Source organism: Otolemur garnettii, unplaced genomic scaffold (genome assembly GCF_000181295.1).
Source record: "Otolemur garnettii isolate 467f Iridium unplaced genomic scaffold, OtoGar3 scaffold00003, whole genome shotgun sequence".
Taxonomy (NCBI): Eukaryota; Metazoa; Chordata; class Mammalia; order Primates; family Galagidae; genus Otolemur; species Otolemur garnettii.
This window is the reverse complement of record NW_003852398.1, coordinates 36,073,348-36,092,116: the sequence shown is the minus strand read 5'-3', so window position 1 is coordinate 36,092,116 and position 18,769 is coordinate 36,073,348. Positions and strand designations below refer to the sequence as shown.

Genomic DNA, 18,769 nt, shown 5'->3' with positions numbered 1-18,769 from the left:
AGCCGGTTGAGCTATAGGCGCTGAGCCGAGTTGGGGTTTTTTTGGGCCTCCATGGCATCTCCCCCAGGGGGGACAGGAGGTTGGTCCTTTGTAGTGGTGGTGGTGGAGGTGTGGGTATGTCTGGGAAGCAGGGGATAAAGGAGGGCTGTAAAGTATATCAGGAAAGTGCTGGTGGGGCTGGGTAGGTGAGTACATGCTCATCATGTTGAACAGGGTGGCTTAGAGGAGGAGGGTACCATCAGTCCCCTTGTCAACACATCCTTCTCTGATCCCTGGCCCTTGTCGCTAATCAGCCCAGGAAAATGGAAGTAGTGGCTCTAGCTTCCCAACCAATTCCAGCTAGGCTCAGGTCTTCTTCCTCAGCTCTTGGAAACTGATACCCAATTGGGATGGGGACTAGAGGGGAGAAGTGATTTTTCAAACAGAAGTGCTTTTGGGGGTAGGGGATAAAGACCCAGGAAGTTGCCAAAATGATTCTTGGAATCCACAAAAGAGCATGAAAGAGGTGGTTTTGTCTGTATCCAATGTCTGAGATCAGCCTGGCTCTTGGAGGCAGGGACACCTGTGTATGTGTGGGTAAGGAGGAGACTAGGGAGTGCAGGTGCAAGAGAGGACAAGGGGAAATTTGTTCCCATTGCTGACAAGGAGCGCTTCCCATCACTCTTGGAAACCAATGATAACTAAATACATCCCTATGTCCCTGCTCCCACAACCAGTCTGGACTACCCTGACTGCATCCTCATATCTTTCATGGGCTCTAAATTGCACAACTCCAGGAGGCACCACTGACACAGTCTATAACACAAATGTGCCCCTGGAGTTATGCAACATTATGGTCCTAACCTTCCTTCCTTGAGAAAGTGTCCTCCTCACTGGTGGAACAAAAAAGAGGGCACTGGGGGATGGCACTGGGTGGGGTGTGGAGGACAGATGGCTGATGCTGTTCTTTGGGGTACTGCTCCTTCAGGTGCTCCCGGACATTCCTGTTTCTCTCCTTAGTCCTGCTTATTGAGGATGGGCCACATCCAGGAGGCTGGGCTTCCCTAGAGAGGGCTCTGATAGTAAGCTGGGCCTACAGCCTCTCTAATCTGCACCTAAGACCATGGTGAGAGAGTACAGGGTATATTAACCTACCAACCAGGATGGGAGTCTGGGATTGAGCCTCTGGATTTCAGGGGCACAGAGGACAGATGAGAAGGAGCAGCAGGTAACAGCCTTCCCAGCCCTTCCCACCAGGTCATCAGTTGTGACTCTGGGAAGGCCTTTCCCCAGGGCTGGAGAAGAGCAGGGTGAGAGAGGGGCAGAGAGGAGAGCCCATGGGCTGCTTCTGGGGTGACAGGTCAGGATCTCTGCCTTCCTTTTTTCCCACCCCCCTCCCGGGCCTCAGTTTCTCCTTTTGGTAGCCTGGGGATAATGCCATGTGTGCTGCCCTCACCCGGGGGAGGGGAGGATGAAGGATGAGGGTGTGCCCCGGGCACTGGAGGGAGTGAGGGTCTCTGAGTTCATGAGGGGTGGAGATGTGGTGAGGATGGGCAGGCAGATGGCTGTGGATGGGGGAATTGCCTGGACATGGAGGGAGGGATGGGGGATGAGCTGATGGGGGGAGGCATGCCACTGGTATGTGCACAGGGCTGGAAAGAGAGTCTTGTTCTGTCATCATCCCCTGAACCAGTCCCCAAGAGTCAACGCACCAACCGTGCTCTACAAACACACGGAGAGAAGAGGAGAAAGCAGCAAGAGGGAGTCCAGAGGCCCCTGTCTGGCCTAGACAGGGGACAGTCACCTTGATTTGGACTCCCATTTTCAAATCCCCCTAAGTTTTCTTTTATAAAACAAAATTCAGTATCAGTGACACTGTTTCTTTTGGCACTGAATTCCAGAAAAACAGGAGGGACGGAGTGTGCCTGCTTTCCAACACTCCCTGCAGGACTCTGAACCAATACACAACAACAAGTGTAAGAAAACCAGGAAGGAAAACTGATTTTTATAGAAACTGGAATGAAACTGACCAGTGTAGTTTCATTATCCAAGCTAAGCGGAAATGCAAAAAAACCAAAATAAAAAGTAAACAAACAGCACAAATGGTAAGACGTGAGTTCCATTTCCTAAGTTCTTTCCTTTTTATTCCAGTTCAGGTGTCATCAGGAACCCCAAGAGGCCTGCCCCCCCTTCCCTCCCAGCTCACCCACCCCCAGAATGGCCTCTGGGCTCTGCCCTGCCCCCCTCCCCCCTGCCCTTCTCCAGCACAGCTCTGAGGACCTGCTGTTCTGACTGAATCCCCACCAGGGATGTCCCTCTCCCTGAGGGCTGACAAGGGAAGTTAGTTCTAGGAGCCCTGACTAGACCAGGGAAGGAGGGCTGAGATGGGGAAGTGGTGGCTCTGGAACCAAGTTCAAGTTCTAGGCAGCGAAGCCCAGTTGTTCTGGAGGAGAGGGGAAACAGGGTACCATCTTCACTGTGGCTCAGGCTCCTGCCCTCTGCTCCTTTTAGGTTTAGCTGGGCAGATCCATGGGTCCTAGGGGTACGGCTCTCATGGCAGGGCCCTCTGGGAGCTCACACATCACATCCTTCCACTGAACTCTAACACTGGAGCCCTGGGTCCCCCATGGCCCTCAGCCCTGGCAACTGTCCTGGGGTGGGGGTGCCAAATCTTCCTGCCTGGAGCCAGGGCTGACTTCCACAACAGGCTGGATCCCTTCAGGGATCCAAGGGGCTAAGGAAGAGGAAAGGCCTGGTGTGAGTGATGGGAGAACAAGAAAAGGGGGTTCAGGGCTAGGCTGTCTCTGTGAGGACCCTTATGAGTTCCTTGTAGATCTAGATTCCAAAGAGCTCAGAGCATTTTCAAGGCTAGACTATTCCCCAGGGTCTGTGACACTAATGTGGCAGCATCCTAGAGGCAGGAGAGGATGAGTGGCTGAGTCTGGGCTGAAAACTTCCCTGGAGGACCTGCTATGGCTGTTGGGACTGTCTCCTGAGATTCGGGATGGGGGAAGATGGGAAGGGGATGGTAGCAGGTGAAGGGTGGGGCCAGGGAGGATGTCAGCAAAGGAGGCCAGCTAGGAGGAAAGCCACAGTTCTGCCTGGTGGTACAGGCCAAGGTGAGTGAGAAGGGGGCATGGCCCCGGCCCCTCGCTACCACATCAGATGGAGGGGTCTTTAAAAGCCCTGGTCTCTTCATCAGGCTTAAGTTCCAGGAAAGGCAGTGGTCAGGGAGTGGGATGCAGATCTGGAGTAGAAGGCCAGAGGCAGGAGAGCCAAAAAGTGCTGAGTCTGTCCTCGTCTGTGGAGACTTAAAACACCTCTCTCTGACTCTCCATCAGTACATTGGTGGCCTTTGCCCAGATGCCATAGGAATGGGGCAGCTTTGGCACCTTGTCAGGGGTCTGGGATTGGGCTGCTTTGAAAAGCCAAAGCTGTTAACTAGGACCTCTCCCACTCTTTCCCAAGATCTGGCCAGAGCCTGTGCTGCCCTCCCCTTCCTCACTACCCGCTAGAGAGTCTGTTAGGGGGCACTGTCAGCCCAGCTGCCTGGAAGACCTGGTTGAACCTGAATAAGCCTGCCCTGACAGCCTTGCTCTGGCCTGCCCTATTTGCTGGGGGAGTAGGTGGTTCTGAGCTCCTTGGAGTTCTTGCTGGGACCACCCTGCCTGACTGGTGACCAGGCTCTGGCCCTTGGGGAGGAAGAAAGGCCCCAACTTGAACTCCTCTGCCCTGACTCTCTCATTAGGCCACACCAAGAATAGCATTCTTGCTAGTATTCCCTCATCCCATGGGTATGGCTAGGGGCTTAAGGTGCACAGGCAGTAGCCAGGGTGTATTTGGAGAATGGGGTCCTGCAGGGCAGGAAGGCCAGATCCCAAAGTTAGTACTAGGTTTTGGGCAGACCCCTCTTCTCTTCTCAAGACTACAGGAGCAGAACTCTCAGCTGCCAAGGGCTCTGGAACCTGTGCTCTGCCTGAGCCTGCCAGGCTCCTCACCACTGGGGAAGACCCAGCCTGGCACATGTTCCTCAAGAACAGTTTGGAGAGTTGCTGAGAGGTGGGAAGGGAGGGAGAGAAAAAGAGAGAGACAGAGAAAGAGACAACCCAGTGCCCCAGTGCCTAGAGCACAGATAAACTGGCATTCCCATCTCCATAAAGGGTGTTGAGGAAAGGGTAGACGTCAGGAGATGGGGTGGGTGGGGCCTGGGAAACTGGGACAATAGAAGCCCTTGTGCCCCCATATGGCTTACATCTCCCTGTATTCCAGGTAAGGGCCAGAAAATGGGGCAAACCTCCCTGTCTACACCCCTTGGGGACCCCTTGTCAGCAGTTCAAAGCTGCTTTCCCTAGAGCCCTCCACTTCTGCCCCAGTATCTCCCACCCTACTCTTGCCCCCCCACCCACCCCCACTGGTCACTTACTTGCAGGAGAGCTGGTTGATGCCTTCGATGTAGTAGCAGACGCCTCCATTGACACAATAGGACTTAGCTGTTTCGTTGCACTTCCGAGCATGCCCCGACCAGGATGACAGGGTGGTGCTCACTGGGGATATGAGAGACATGTGCCAGTGACCCACTGAGACCATCTCCAGGCCCCAGGAATCATGTCTTTCATGACCCTTTGTGTCCCATCTCAAAAGTGGAAGATCACCAGACTTCAGGAATGACACAGGAGGAAGGTCTGGCAGTCCCTCCTAAACACCAACAAGGCAGACTGGATGCCAGTGTGAGCTTTGCCCATCTGCCCAGTGTGACTCTGAACCTACACTCTGGGCAAACCTACAAAGGCCAGGTTTTGGAGGAGGGTGAGAAGACAGCAGAAACTGCTTCCTCTGCTGGAATAGGGGCTCACCTCTCCCCTTCTCTGCCTGTCTTTCTGGGGACTACACTGTGAGTGGATGCGATGCTGATGTCTAATGTTGGTAACAAAGACAGTAGGGAGGTGCAGGGAGGAGACACTTCTACCTGTCTGTACAGCTGTCCTCTCCTGTAGACCAGGCAGTGGCTGGAAGGGAGCCGGGCTTTCGGGGGAATGACACCTTTTAGACACTGTCATTTTCTAAGATCTGGAGAGATATGGGGGGGCCTCTAGCTTCTACTCTCTCCCCACTTTCTTCCAGGGCTGGGCTGGCTCCAAGCCTCCCTGAAATGCTACCAAGGCCACTATGTGCTGTCTCCATAGGCATCCAGGGTCTTCCCCACATCCTACCATGCCAGTCAGCCCCTTCTTCTCCTACCTAGTTGGCTGTTACCTCTGGAGGGAGCCTCCAGGCCTTGGACAGCCCAGGCTATAAATCTTGGGCTTCTGATTGTTGGGGAGGAGACAGGGCTTGGAGAGGGATAGGGGGCAGTTGGGATGAGAAACTAGGGGAGAGCAAGAATGATTTAAGGCTGCTCAACCAGACCATATATTTACTTGAGAAATGATAATAATTAAAGTTCTGCTGCCCATCAGGAGATGGCATCTAGAAAGCTGGCTTTAAGTAAAAATTCTGGCCTCAAACATCAGTTTTCATTTATAAGATAATGCCCTAGGCTGTGTATTCAGATTAGACAGCCAGAAATAGGTCCCTGCTCCCCTCTTCTCTCTGGGCCTCCCACCAAGGACTGGCCTCCTTGCTGAGGTGGCCTATCCTACCTTTGCTGGCCTATCTCCTCAGGGGAGTTGAGTCTCTGTCATTCCCCTCTGTAACGGGGGAGGTGAGAAGAGGAGAAGAAGGGCAGGCATTTGGCGCCCCCAGTGTTTAGACATGTGGGGAGACAGATGGAGCACGGGAACTGTGAGTGTATACATAGCTCTGCCTCTGTGTACATCGGAGGAGCTCATTGATAAAACCCAGCGGGCAGGGCTGGCTCCACTGTCCCCTCCACATCATGCCTGCAGCTGAGCTGGCATTCTTGGGCCCTGCTGAGGTCTCTCTCCTCTGCTCAACTCCAGCCCAGCTGGTACCCACATGCTGGCTGGGAAGAGGAGGCCTCCTGCTGGTCTCTATCTCACTTCTGGGTCAGTGAGACCCAAGGAATCCAAGAAGGGACAGAGAAGAGAAACAGCTGAGGTGACCATGCCTGTGAGTTGTAAAATATGATTGCTAGAAGACACTGGAGGTTGTCCTGCCCTATGCTGCAAGGGAGGAGGCAGTGACATACCCATCCAGAGTTATCACATGTGTTTCGACAAAGCCTTGGGGCTCCTGAGCCCCACTTGCACATTAAAACTAGCCACTGTCCCTTGTGGAAGAGCACATCAGCACCAAGGCTTGACCTAAGTAGATGAAAGCAAGTGTAATGTGGATCATAGGCCTGCATCCTCTTGTGGGTATGGCTAAACCAGAGACATCTCTGCCTGGACTGCCAGGCCCAGCTTGGCTCCCTGGGGAGTCAAAGGTGGTGGGGACCATAGCTGCACACTTAGTGCTCATTGAGGCCTCGGGAACCTCAAGCAAGCCCTGAAGAAAGATGGGGCCTCCCAGGCTAGGTGCACTGGGTCTGGGATGCCAGCACCATGTCATCATAGGGACTAGGCTGGAGACCCACAAAGGACAAAGGGAGGACAATGGGGCTAATCACAGTGGGTTGTAGACGTGGGGGAAACAGCGACCACAGGCCTTTGCACCTCTGAAAGTCCACCCCTCCGTAATGGTAGGGCCTTCCTAAGTCACTAGCCTGAGTATGCTGGTAGTGAAGCCACACACCAGGAAGATTTGCTCACTGGGGAGGTGCACTCACACTGTGGCTTAGTTACACTGTTCTAGCACATGTGGGCTCTCAGGGCAACACGTCTGGACTCCCTTGTCAGTGCAGCCGTATTTCCCCACTGGGTTCTCCTATGTTTGGAGATGTGAAGGTGACACATGGAGTCTGGTGGAGCTGCTCCCTCAATACTTCTATTTGGATGGGTCACAACACCTCACTGCTCACACCTCAAATGCAACATACTTGAACTGGGATCTCAGTCAAATGCCTAAATACCTTCTTCCGCAGTCTACGCATCTCAGTGATCAAATAGTACCAAGCAAAGACCTAGAGGGCATCTTTTGTTTCTCCTCCTCTTCTATTCCCCATGGCCACCTACCATCAAGGGCTGCTATTTCAACTTCCTTAAGAGACTCCACCCATGTCTCACTACCTCCTCCCTAGGCCATGTTACTGCTGTCTCCTTTCCTTGGGTAACCACAGTAGCCTGCACACTGGTCATTCTGCCTTCACTCTTGCCTTCATCTCTTTTTACTATCAGCAGCGACAGTGGTCTTTAAAATATGTATTATCAGAAGCAATATGTATTGATCAGATTGATCAATTGCATTATCAGAAGCTCTCAGACAGCTTCTATTTGCACTTAGAATAAAACCCCCACTTCCTCTCTAATCTGGGCCTTACCACCTCTCCCACTGCATCTCCCATCCACCTCTTTCAGTATGCTCTGACCACACTGGTCTTAGCCCTGTTCCTCTAACAAGATGGGTGCATGCCTGTCCAGGACATTGAAACATCAATGTCTCAGAGAGGCCTCTCCTGGACTCCTCACTGGTCAGGTTCCTCCCTCATTCTTCTCTCAGCTTCACACATCTCTTTCTAGTACTTATTCGAATGTGGTTACATGGTGAGGGGTGCAGTTGTTAGCTGTTTAGTGTCTAGTGCCACCCCTGGAATGTATACTCCATCAGGGCAGATGCTGTGTCTGTCCTGTTTACCTTGGAACCCCAGTACCTATCACAGCGCTTCCCAAACAGTAGATGCTTAACAGATATTTACTGGGCGAATGAGCAAATAAATATCTTATTCTTTGGAGAAAAATGCCTTCTAGTCTGGTATCACGGTCTAATGATGATATTTTTTCTGTAGATTAAAGAATTTTCTCCTATGAGATGCAAATATCCTTTCTTTGCATTAGGAAGGTCATTAGGGAAAATCAAAACTACAGTGAGATGCCACTTCACACCCACTAGGATGGCCAGGATAAAAAAGACGGATAATAAAAAGTTGTGGTGAGGACATAGAGAAATTGGAGCCCCATGCATTCCTGGTGATAATGTAAAATAGTATAGCTGCTTTAGAAGACAGTCTGGGAGTTCCTAAAAAAATTAAACATAGAATTCCCAGGGGCTCCAGAAATTCCACTCCTAGATATATCCCCAAGAAATTAAAAACCTATGCTCAGGCTTGGCGCCTGTGGCTCAAGCGGCTAAGGCGCCAGCCACATACAGCTGAGCTGTTGAGTTCCAATCCAGCCTGGACCCGCCAACCAACAATGATGGCTACAACCAAAAAACAGCCAGGCGTTGTGGCGGGCACCTGCAGTCCCAGTTACTTGGGAGGCGGAGGCAGGAGACTCGCTTGAGCCCAGGAGTTGGAGGTTGCTGTGAGCTGTGATGACATAGCACTCTACCCAGGGCAACAGCTTGAGGCTCTGTCTCAAACAAACAAACAAACAAACAAACAAACAAAAACCAAGCAAACAAAAAAAACCTACGCCCACACAAAAGCTTGTAAACAAATGTCCATAGCAGCACTATTCATAATAGTCAAAATACGGAAACAATCCAAGTGAACCCACAATCTAAAATATGAATGGATATATAAAATGTGGTATATTCATACAGTGGAAAATTATTTAGCCATAAAAAGGAATAAAAGAATAAAGTACTGACACATACTACAACATGGATTAAACTTGAAAACATTATGTTAAGTAGAAGCCTGTCATAATGACCACATGTTGTATGATTCTGTTTATATGCAATGGCCAGAACAAGCAAATCCACAGAGACAGAAAGTAGATTAGTTGTCTGCAGCTGGGAGGAGAGAAACGTGGGGAATGGCTTTCTTTTGGGGGTGATAACAATGTTTTAAAACCAGTGGTGATCATTATACAACTTTGTGAATATACGACAAACCACTTAATTTTATACTTTAAAAAGGTAAATTTAATGGCATATAAATTATATGTCAAAAAATTAATTTTAAAAAATGTCTGGGAGAAGTAAGCCCAGGGAGCCTTTACCAACCACAGTTCTTTGGTGTAAGTTTATTGGGGGAGGGGGGACCTTTAGGACAGTGAGACTAGGACAGGGGCTATGGAGGTGTGCCTCCCTGCTGTCCAAGTGGCGACTGTTTTTGGCCCTCGATTATCTTCCAAGATTCAGATCATCTATCCCCTTCACCCATCAGGGCTCCTTCCTACCTGCCTGGGGTTCCCCTCTCCCTTTGGTAAAGTTGCCTATCTTTCCTCTCAGTCTGTTAGAATAGGCAGATACTTGTGAGTTTACTTTTAGCTTCCTGCCACTTGAGGGACTTTATGGGGGGCCAAGAATGTGACTCCCCAGAGCTCAGCACAAAGTGTAGTTGCATAGGTTCAGGTGTGTTTAAGCAGCTAGCCTTTTAAAGCCCTGAGTAAGGGACAGGCCCAGAGGCCTCTCTAGAACATCCATGGTCCTGTAACACCCAGGTAAAACCTGCCTGTCTTCTGGGGCAAAGACAACCTGGGACTAGTATAGCCTCCTCAGTGCTAGTTCCTCCGAGTTCTCTTTCTCCTGGGATGAGGCAGCTGGTTTCCCTAACTCAGAAGCAGGTTAGACCAAGCTGACTGTTCTGTTACATGCACCACAAACTTTTTGCTGACTCCTCCTCATCCTTCCAGATAGCTTAGGAAGACAGGAAGCCTATTATGGGATGGTGGAGCTGTGACTTCAAGGAAAGCTTGCTCCAGTTTGGGGAAGGTGCATCAGGTCCTCCTGAACAGAGCAGGCCAAGAGCCAAAATGATGTCTCTTGAGCAGCCTGCTGTCCCTTGACAGCCTTCCTGTTCCCTCTTCTGGTCGCCCCACCCTTGTAGCCCTGGTTACCCTGGGGCCTGGGCGGGCCAGCCAACCCACCTTGGTATGAGTCAGAGGGGGCAGACACAGCTGTCTGCCCTCCACCTCTCCTCAGGGTGTGGTTGCTACAGGTTGCTCCTGGGTTCCATGGGTAAACAAGGGGCCTGGGCATTTTTGCCTGGGAAAAGAGCCCCAGCAGGGGCCTCCTATCATGGACTACACAGGGCAGGAGAAGAGGGGTACAGTGTGTGTACTGGTGGGTACATAAGATGTCAGTCTTCATCAAACTCAGAACCCCTGAATTTTCAGGGAAAGGGGCTTAAAGATCATCTAACTCAGCCCCACAGTGAGCAAACCAAAGACTAGGGAGTTGGAGTAAGTTGCTCAGTGCTATAGCCCAGGCGCACAGCTGGGACTAATGAACTCTCTGAACTCTCCACTGCTCTGTCGTGCAGCTCTCCTGCCAGGCAGGAGGGGTAAGAGGCAAGGACCCTATAGAAAGCTTGGTTCAGATTCATCCTCAGTGCTTGGCCCAATCCACTGTCTGGTTCCCAAACTGATCAGATCTTGGCTTGGTGAGGGCAGACAGGAGCCTGCCTGTGAGGCTAGATGGCTTATCTGATAGGTTTCACCACCTTCTCCAGCTTCAGGCCCACACCTCTGTCAGAGAGAGGGCTCTCTTTTGGGTTTCTGCCTAGCAGCCTCTCCCTTTTACCCCTCTAAGAAAGTAAGTGCCTTCCCCTGGTGTTCTGGCAAGGCCCTCAGTCCCAGCACTCTGCCCCTCCTCTCAGTCGTGCCTCTGCACACATACAGACAGCCTGGCACCCCATGGCGCCCAAGCACAGTGACTGGGCCAAGCAGTGCACATGACCATCCTTGTGACTGTATGTACGTATATAAAGATGGCACTATGTCTTTTCTCTGGGTAGTAGGCTGGGATGGTGTAAGCCTGTCTGTGGCCATGGCCTCCTCTTTCCACTTCATTCCCCAAACATGAGAGAAGCCCATTTAACAGCAGGAAAGAATGAGGTCAACACACAGTGGGTGAAAGTGTCTTGACCCCTCCTCCTCTGAGTTTTTGCACTTCATCATGTTTGCAGCTAGTTCTATCTCTGGGCTTCCCAGTTTTATAAATCAGCAAATAAATTCCTCAAGATAGATTTAAGTCAGTTCTTACCAAGAAAGTTTAGACCGATGAAACAGGAAGCACCAGATCCAAAATGGAGCTGAGAATGTCTGCACATTAGGGTAGAGACGGCAGGTGCTAGACCCCAGGAACAGCCCCTTTTCCAAGCTTGGAACAGTTTGAGAGTAGTGGTAGCCCAGGCAACCCCACAGTTTCCAGCCAGGCTATGCCATGTGAGAAGCAGAAAAATACTCACTATGAGCCAGGGCAGGAGCTGTGCTAGCCCGTGGGGCTAGAGTGACAAACAGGTTAGACATAGCCCATGGAGTTCAGTGGCTGTTTGCCAACAACTTTTACTTTGTACAGTTCTATCATTAACCAGCTGTTTGACTTTGGGCTAAATATTTAACCTCTCTGAGCTTTTCATAATTTATAAAATAGACCTTGAGATTGAGAAAGGGATCTGAGATGTGGAGCCTGGTTCAGTAAGTAGCTATTACTGAAACTCCCAGGGAGTCCCAGCCTCACTCCCAAGGCTCACAATTTCATGGGGAGGTCATACCTACAGAGAAATGTCAGCAACAGTATGATAGATGAAGGCTGCTCTAGAATTTATGAGATGCCATCAGACCATGGTTGATCAAGATGTGGCCCGGGAGTGAGGTCCTAGCTGGGCGTAACACTATAGGGAAGTGGGTGGTCAAGGAGAAAAGCTTCCTGGGAGACCTGGGAGAAAAAGTAAGAATAAGATGTAAAAGGGTACTATTGTGGTTAGGAAGGAAAGATTGTTTGGGCCAGATTGGTTAGAACAAAGTCTTTGTTCTGTAGCTCTGCTGGGATAAAAGTGCCATAAAAGGCCATTGCTCTGGTTCAGTTGAGTAGGGATGAAACCTGAGTCACTGTTATCCTGGAAGTATAGTTAGAGTTGAAGACACAGGTGTGAGAAAGATCCAGAAAGGGCTTGGTGCCTGTAGCTCAGTGGTTACAGTGCCGGTCACATACACTGAGGCTGGCGAGTTCAAGCCCAGCCTGGGCCTGCTAAACAACAATGACAACTGCAACAAAAAATAGCCGGACATTGTGGCAGGTACCTCTAGTCCCAGCTACCTGGGAGGCTGAGGCAAGAGAATTGCCTAAGCCCAAGAATTTGAGGATGCTGTTAGCTATGATACCATAGCACTCTACAGAGGGCAACATAGTGAGACTCTGTCTCAAAAATAAAAAGAAAGATCCAGAAGGAAGACTGACCAGGATATAGAGACTCAGACAAGGAGTCCAAGAGGCTGAGAGAACAGGGGTACCCCTCACCAATGTAGGACAGACAAGGTCTGAGTTAGGTTTTCATCAGAGGGTCACTGGCAGGGTTACCAGTTCTCTTTTAGACCACACTGGGTTTAGGAAGTATTACAACACTATCTAATGGAAAAACATGTGGGTGACAACAGATATAGGATTAGATGCTCTGACAGGGGCAGGCAGGAAACAAACCCCAATAGGTAGCCAAATGGCATGCTCAGTCTGTGAGAGCCAGGAGGAGGAAAGTGATTTGGAACATTAAGGCTGGAATGGAAGACTCCCTGATCACAGGCAGCTTTGGCAGAGAGGAGAGGTAACTTCCCAATCAAGGGAAAGACCTGGGCCTGAGAGGACAGCCCAGTAGGAAGGTAGCCTCTGCTCCGAAGCTGCATCTGCCACTATAGAGACAAGAAGCTAAGAGGTGCTATAAGGTCCTGATCTTGCAAGACTTCAAGGAGAAGATGACTCAAGAGAGAGGGGTCTGCTCTTCCTGAACAGGGACTGCTCTCAGGGCCCCAGGCACCCAAGTCTCCCACCCATGGCCCAGTGGAGACAACAGCCTGCATCCAGGTGTCCAGCAGGCAGTAGGCAGCAGGCAGCAGGCAGTCTGCTTGCACACACCCCCAGCCTGCCTCTCCCCTTAGCCCCACTCCTGGCAGCACAGCCTCCTATAATTGCCTTCTAAAAATATCCTTCCCCCCACCCCCACCTCTTGATTTCAAAATATTTAGTTTTCAGGGTATTTAAAATGAGAGCTGGCGGCTTTTCCAGGCCCAGATAACAAAGCTAAACATTTATGCTTCGACTGCATTTCTCTGAATCGACTGAGATCTAGGGCTTGATACGGCAGCAGCAGGAGGGAGAGGAGTTGAGTGCAAGATGGATCATGTGTGGCCCCAGGTTTGGGGGCAGCTGGCTTGCTGTATCAAACCACTCTAGGACCCTTCCCTTCATTGGGGGCCCACCTACCGCTGTTGACATGGAGCCGGGCCCGGACGGTGTCCTTCCCCAGGATGTTCTCGGCCTCACAGACGTACTCCCCAGCGTCCTCCACCTTCACCTTGTTGAACTGTAGTCGTGAGTTCTTTCTGGTTAGGGAGGGGATAAAAGAGGAAGAGGTGTGAGCCAGGGCTGGCTGTGACTCTCCAATGGTCACTCAGAGGCCACCTCTCCCCACACAGCTACAGTTGGCCGTGCAGGCTGGATGGGGAGGTAGATCTCAGCCCAGCCAGTTCCGGTGTCCTGGTGGAACACAAATTCCTGCAGTGCAGGAAGACCTGGGCCCTCAGGACAACCCAGGGTGGGCTTATAGCTACTCACACATTCTAAATCTATGATTCTTAACACACACTTTTCTAAAATTTTTCTAACATTTTTCTGGGGGAGGAAATCCAGGCCCCTTTGGAAGTCACATGGCCATCTCCCTCATTCCCAGATAGCTTGCCCTCTCTGAGCAGCAGCAGCCTGTCACTCTGGATACACAGATACTTGAAGAGCCACTGTCAGGTCCTCATGGCAACTGTGCCCAGACTTCCATCCAAACCTGTGGCTCTCCTTTGCCTTCAAATCAGCCCTGCCACTAAGGGGCACTCTGTGATCTCTTTGAGGGGCTTTTGTTTCATTTGTTTACTCACTCATTCATTCAACTAATACTGTGTGAGTGCCTTCTGCTAGGAGTTTGTATATCTCAGGGAACAAAAAGATCCTGGGCTTGATCCTTAGGGCTAATCTTCTTACAGATGGGAAAACTGATCCCTAGAGAGGCTTCCTGATATGGCCAAAGGCACACAGTAAGGCAAAAGAAGAAGTGAACCAGGAGCTATAGTTGGTGAGGATGAGGGTTATCTCTAGGAGCTCAAAGCTGGGGTTAGCCCCGGCTTGGAGAGCTCTGCACACAGGCCCTGTGTGCTGAGACTTGCGGACACAGGGCAGGGCTCTCCAGGGCTGTGATCCCAGGGTACCTGGCCCTATTCCCCTCTTCATTCTGAAGCCCTATTCAAGCCTCTCTTTCCTTCTAAGAGTTTCCAGCACCTACCCCAGGATGGCTGGCCTCTATAAGGGACTGTTGACATCTTCCACCTCTCCCTCTGTCCAAATGCCCTACAGGGGCCAGTATGAGATTGGCATAAGGGCAGGATCCCAACTTAGTCCCCAGGAGAAGCAAGAGGTACATGAAAAATTTCTTTACATAAAGTAATCTTTTTTTAGTGCTGAATTGAAAAATCAGATTCTCAGACTATGTGAAGTAGGTTGATATAGAGGTGGCATATGAGAGAGGGCAGTGAAGCTGTCATTGCTCTAAGCCCCAGGAACATAAAGCTGAGCCAGGAAGCTGATGGGGTAAGGAGGAAAAGGGGAGGCAAACAGAGAGGCTGGGCTGAGGGTTGAGGAGATGCAAACTGGCCCACAATCTCCACCTGGGCTCCGCCTCTGTCTCTGCCTCTGGGGGTGAGCGTCTTCCCAGACATCCTCACCCTAAGATCCTCTCAACCAGGATGCTATAAGGTTGTCTTATCAGTCAATCCTATTGCTGTGGTGATGTCCTCACTGATGTGGCAACAGCTGCTTGACCATACATACTCTTTCTGGCACAAGCTGGTCTCTGTTTCCTTGGTCTGGTGTTTGCCCATAGCCCTCTTCTGTCAATTAGAGTTTGTTCCCTTCATTAAACAGAGCCCTGGAAGCCCCTCTAACTGAGACAGCTTCTTCTTTCCTGCTGCAGCCTAATTAGATGCCACAAACCCCAGTTTCTCTGGGACAAGGCTTCTTTCACTTCCCTGCACACTGGCTGAGCTGGGCAGTGGACCATCTGAGGGTCAGAAGTCACTGCTTGGGGGACCTAGAGCCAGACCTTTCTTGTCACACACAGCTGAACTCAAAGGGGCTTTCCTTATACATGTCAGAGGTAGCAGTAGCAGGACAAAGCAGTGCAAGGCTCACAGGGTATTTGAAGGGAAAAGAGCCAGGATTATAAGGATGGGCTCGTCACATCCTGGTGTGTGAGACCTATAAAAAGGAGGGTTAGGGCTCTGGGAGAGCCTCTGTCCTTTGAGGAATAAGAAAGAGGCAAGGGAAGAGAAACAAAGACCCTGGCTTTGCTGGCTGCTGGGTGACCTCAGGGAGGCAGGCCTCAGAGATACACAAGGGGCTCTGGGTAGAACTGAAGGGGTGCTCCCTGGAGGAGCCGGGATCACTGCCTTATTCTCTGCACTTTTAGCTCCAGTAGGGAGCCCTGAGGATTCAGGTCTGTCCTGCCTTCCTGGCAGGTTGGGAGCTGCACTGCGTTCTGGGTGCCCCATTGCTGCACTGACCCAGGGCTGCCCCCTGATGGTTGCCCCTCCCCTCCTTCTCCAGCTGGTTCTCTGCTGGCAGAGATGGGATCTAGGCGGCTGCATCCTCCACATTTTCCTCAGCACCTACCTCCCCCTGCCTGCTAGAGGGGCCTGTTTCAGCCTGCCCCTCATAAATAAAGGAACATTAGGTTCTGTAGGGGAAGGCCCTGTGCCCAGGGCTTGGGGGGCAGTTTTCTCCTGGCACAGGAAGGCTTGGGCAAGATGTCTCAGTGCAGCAGGCCCAGAGACAGACAGCACCTACTGGGGAGGAGTTCTCTGTGGCCTGGGCAGGCAATGTGCTAGACAGCTGGAGGTCAATGGCCATTCAGGCAGAGAGGACAGATTTTATGAGAAAGGAGACTCCTGCTTCTGCCCCTGTGCCAGGCGAGTTGTACACAATGTGCAGGTGGGTAGTGCATGGAGGTGGCAGCTCCCTCTGAGTCACTCCAAGAGCACCTTGGTCACAGGGAATCAGAAGTTCCCTATCCTTCACCACTAACAGTTCCCTGCTCAGAACCCAGGGGCAGGATAGGTAGAACAAGGAAGTGTCAGGATGCAGAAAATGGGGTAGGGCCCTGACAGGTACAATGCAGGGAGAAACTTTAGGCTCTTAGGGGTCCATAATACCCAGGAGAAGACTGGGCCAGGCCCTGTTTCTGGATTGGGTAACCCATTCTAGAAACCATTTCCCTTGAAACCAAGGTTTCAAGAGGAGACCAGGACAATTCAAAAGGCCTGCTGCCTAGCTCCGGTGAGACCCTGCACCCAGGAGAGGAGGGCCATAAAAGCTTCTCATCAACTCAGCACTGTATACAGAGCTATCTGCCAGGCCCTATGGGGAGAAGGAATATACAGGGCAGGGTCTCAGCCTTTGGGGCTCTCTCATGCGAAGAGAGACAGAGACCTCAACGATGCAATGAAGCTATGTCTAAGGCACCTAGGGAGGAGACAGTGATAGCTGCAATCAGGGCTGACGATGCTGTCTCAGAGATATTACATTAAACCTGGGCCTGGGAGAACTTTGCCGTGACAAAAAGGAAGGGGAGCTGCCAGCACAAGGAACAGACTAGGCCCACGTCCAGGGTCATGAAGGGAAAGACCAGTGGTAGAGAGTGCAGCTGTGTCAGGGAACAGCAAGGTAGTGACTTATAGGCCAGGAGGAGGAGAGTCGGAAGAGCCTGAAGGCTGTACCTGGCATACAGCAGGCTCTCAAGATCTGTCAAGTCATGAACAGATGATCGGATGTGTCCACATTAGAAGATCATCTCCTTCAGGCACTTACAGAATTAGTGACTGTGGGTCTCTAGAATTGCAAGCAGACTGAGTGCATAAGCCACATTTTCTCTGAAGAAAGGGTTCAGGCTTCTACCAGATTCTGTACTGGAAGTTAGAATAGTCGCTGGTAAAGGTAGGCACCATGTCTTTTTTGTTCACTGGTATCCTGAGCCTCCAGCAGAGTGCCTGGCACATAGTTGATACTCAATACAGATAAGCTAAATGCCAAAATGAATTTGCAAAGGGGCCTGCAGGCCAGAAAAGGTAGGTAGTGGCCAACTGTGGGAGAGTGGAGGAAAAGATGCCAGAGGCAGGGAGAGCAGGGAGAAGGGTGCCTCCTTCCAGAGATGTGTCCCTCCTGGAGAGAAGGCAAAGGGGCAGGTGTTGAGCAGCAGGGAGTGTTGCTGTGCTGTAGCTGATAGGGCACATGGAGGGAGAGGAGAAGAGGCTAGCTTGGGCATTCTGAGTCAGAAATGTCTGTGAGGTATCTCAGGGGTGGTACCTTCTCTTTTGTCCAGCATGGGTCTAGAACTCAGATAAAAAAGTCATCAAGAAGGTGAAATCACTCACAGGTGGAGAGGGAGGAAAGAGAGGAAAGAGGGCCAAAGTTCAGTAAAGTTGCAGCATTGATGGCAAGTGACAGAGAGTGGCTGGGCTCACAGGAGGACCAGGAAGAGTACCACAGGGCCAAGGGGGCAGGGAGCTCAGAGGTTGTCAGGGTTTCTCAAGGGCTGCAGCCACGGAGAGGTTAGGGATGTATTTAAAAGCAGATTCCAGCAGGGTAAAGAGTGAGGTGGTGGGTGAGAGAGTGTAAACTGAACTTCCTCCCTGACATGGTAGAGGGGAGAAGGGAGGAGGGGGCAACAGCTGGAGAACATGGGAACAGCAGCATGGAGGGAAAGTGTTTGAAATAAAAGCTATGGGTGTGGGTGTGCTGGCAGGGTGAGAAAGCCGAAGTTAACAGAGAAAGGAGTGAGTTGGTGGTACTGGGGCTCTGAGGGTGTGTATGTTCATGCGTGTGGGGGAGTGTGAGAGCATGGGGTGAGTGTGAGTATGTGGTGCAGGATAGGGGTGGGATGAGGATAGAAGCAGGCTGTGGGCATGTTTGGGAGTAATGAGTGGGGAAGAGGGAGCTCCCTTCTGATTTCTGTTCTCAGTGAAGGAGAGGGCAGGAGGGAGAAGGGCCCTAAAGGCTCCAGCTCTGAGCAGCCTGTTCATTCTTCTCTCCAGCTTGGAGACAGTCTTGGCAGAGCAGTTGGAAGGGGTAGGGTAGCTTCAGAAAGGTGAGATGAGTGGGCAGCCTGAATTTCTTGCTAGTGCTGTAGACTTGGGATACACTACCCTCCCCTGCCCTGCCACGGTGGCACCTGCAATTTCCTTAGGAAGCAGCATTCTTTTACCCACAGATCTTTGATCTAAATAAAACCAGTCCTAAATTGCTTTCTGTTTTCTGCCTGGACCACTTTCTAGGGTGATTAGTTCTGTCTTTGCTTGCCACTCTTGGAAGTACAGTCAGAATTGGAAGCAGCTCCCAGTATCCAGACTCCCACATCCTCCTTCACAGGTTCGGAGACTAAGGCCCAGAGGTAGGATATGGATATTCAGGATCACACAGCAACCATGAGCAACTGAGCCCAGGCCTTCTTTCCATCACTTTCTGTGATGGGGCAGGTTGGGTGTTCTCTAAAATCATCTTCACTTGCATTTTGCAAGGGGGCGGTAAGGAGGAAAATGACAACCAGGAAGAGGGTGGTTGTAATCCACTCTGGAGGGACAGAAAATGCTGCAGAGTGCTCCAGTAAGAGAGGGAGATCTGGCTTGGCGCCTATAGCTCAACCGGCTAAGGCGCTAGCCACGTACACCTAAGGTGGCGGGTTCGAATCCCCAGCCCGGACCCGCCAAACAACAATGACGGCTGCAACCAAAAAATAGCCGGGCGTTGTGGCGGG

The 18,769-nt window shown here is 51.2% G+C and overlaps 1 protein-coding gene across 1 annotated transcript in view; it reads right to left on the bottom strand.

The window, feature by feature from the left end:
- The window catches only part of NRG2 (neuregulin 2), a 257,452-nt gene that overhangs the window by 20,216 nt on the left and 218,467 nt on the right, over positions 1–18,769 (bottom strand). Inside the window, exons 4-5 of the mRNA XM_012807018.1 lie at positions 13,183–13,301; positions 4,403–4,523 (exon numbers count right to left, since the gene is read on the bottom strand). Of these exons, the coding sequence (XP_012662472.1) occupies positions 4,403–4,523; positions 13,183–13,301 (240 nt within the window). The remainder of the gene's footprint in view (positions 1–4,402; positions 4,524–13,182; positions 13,302–18,769) is intronic.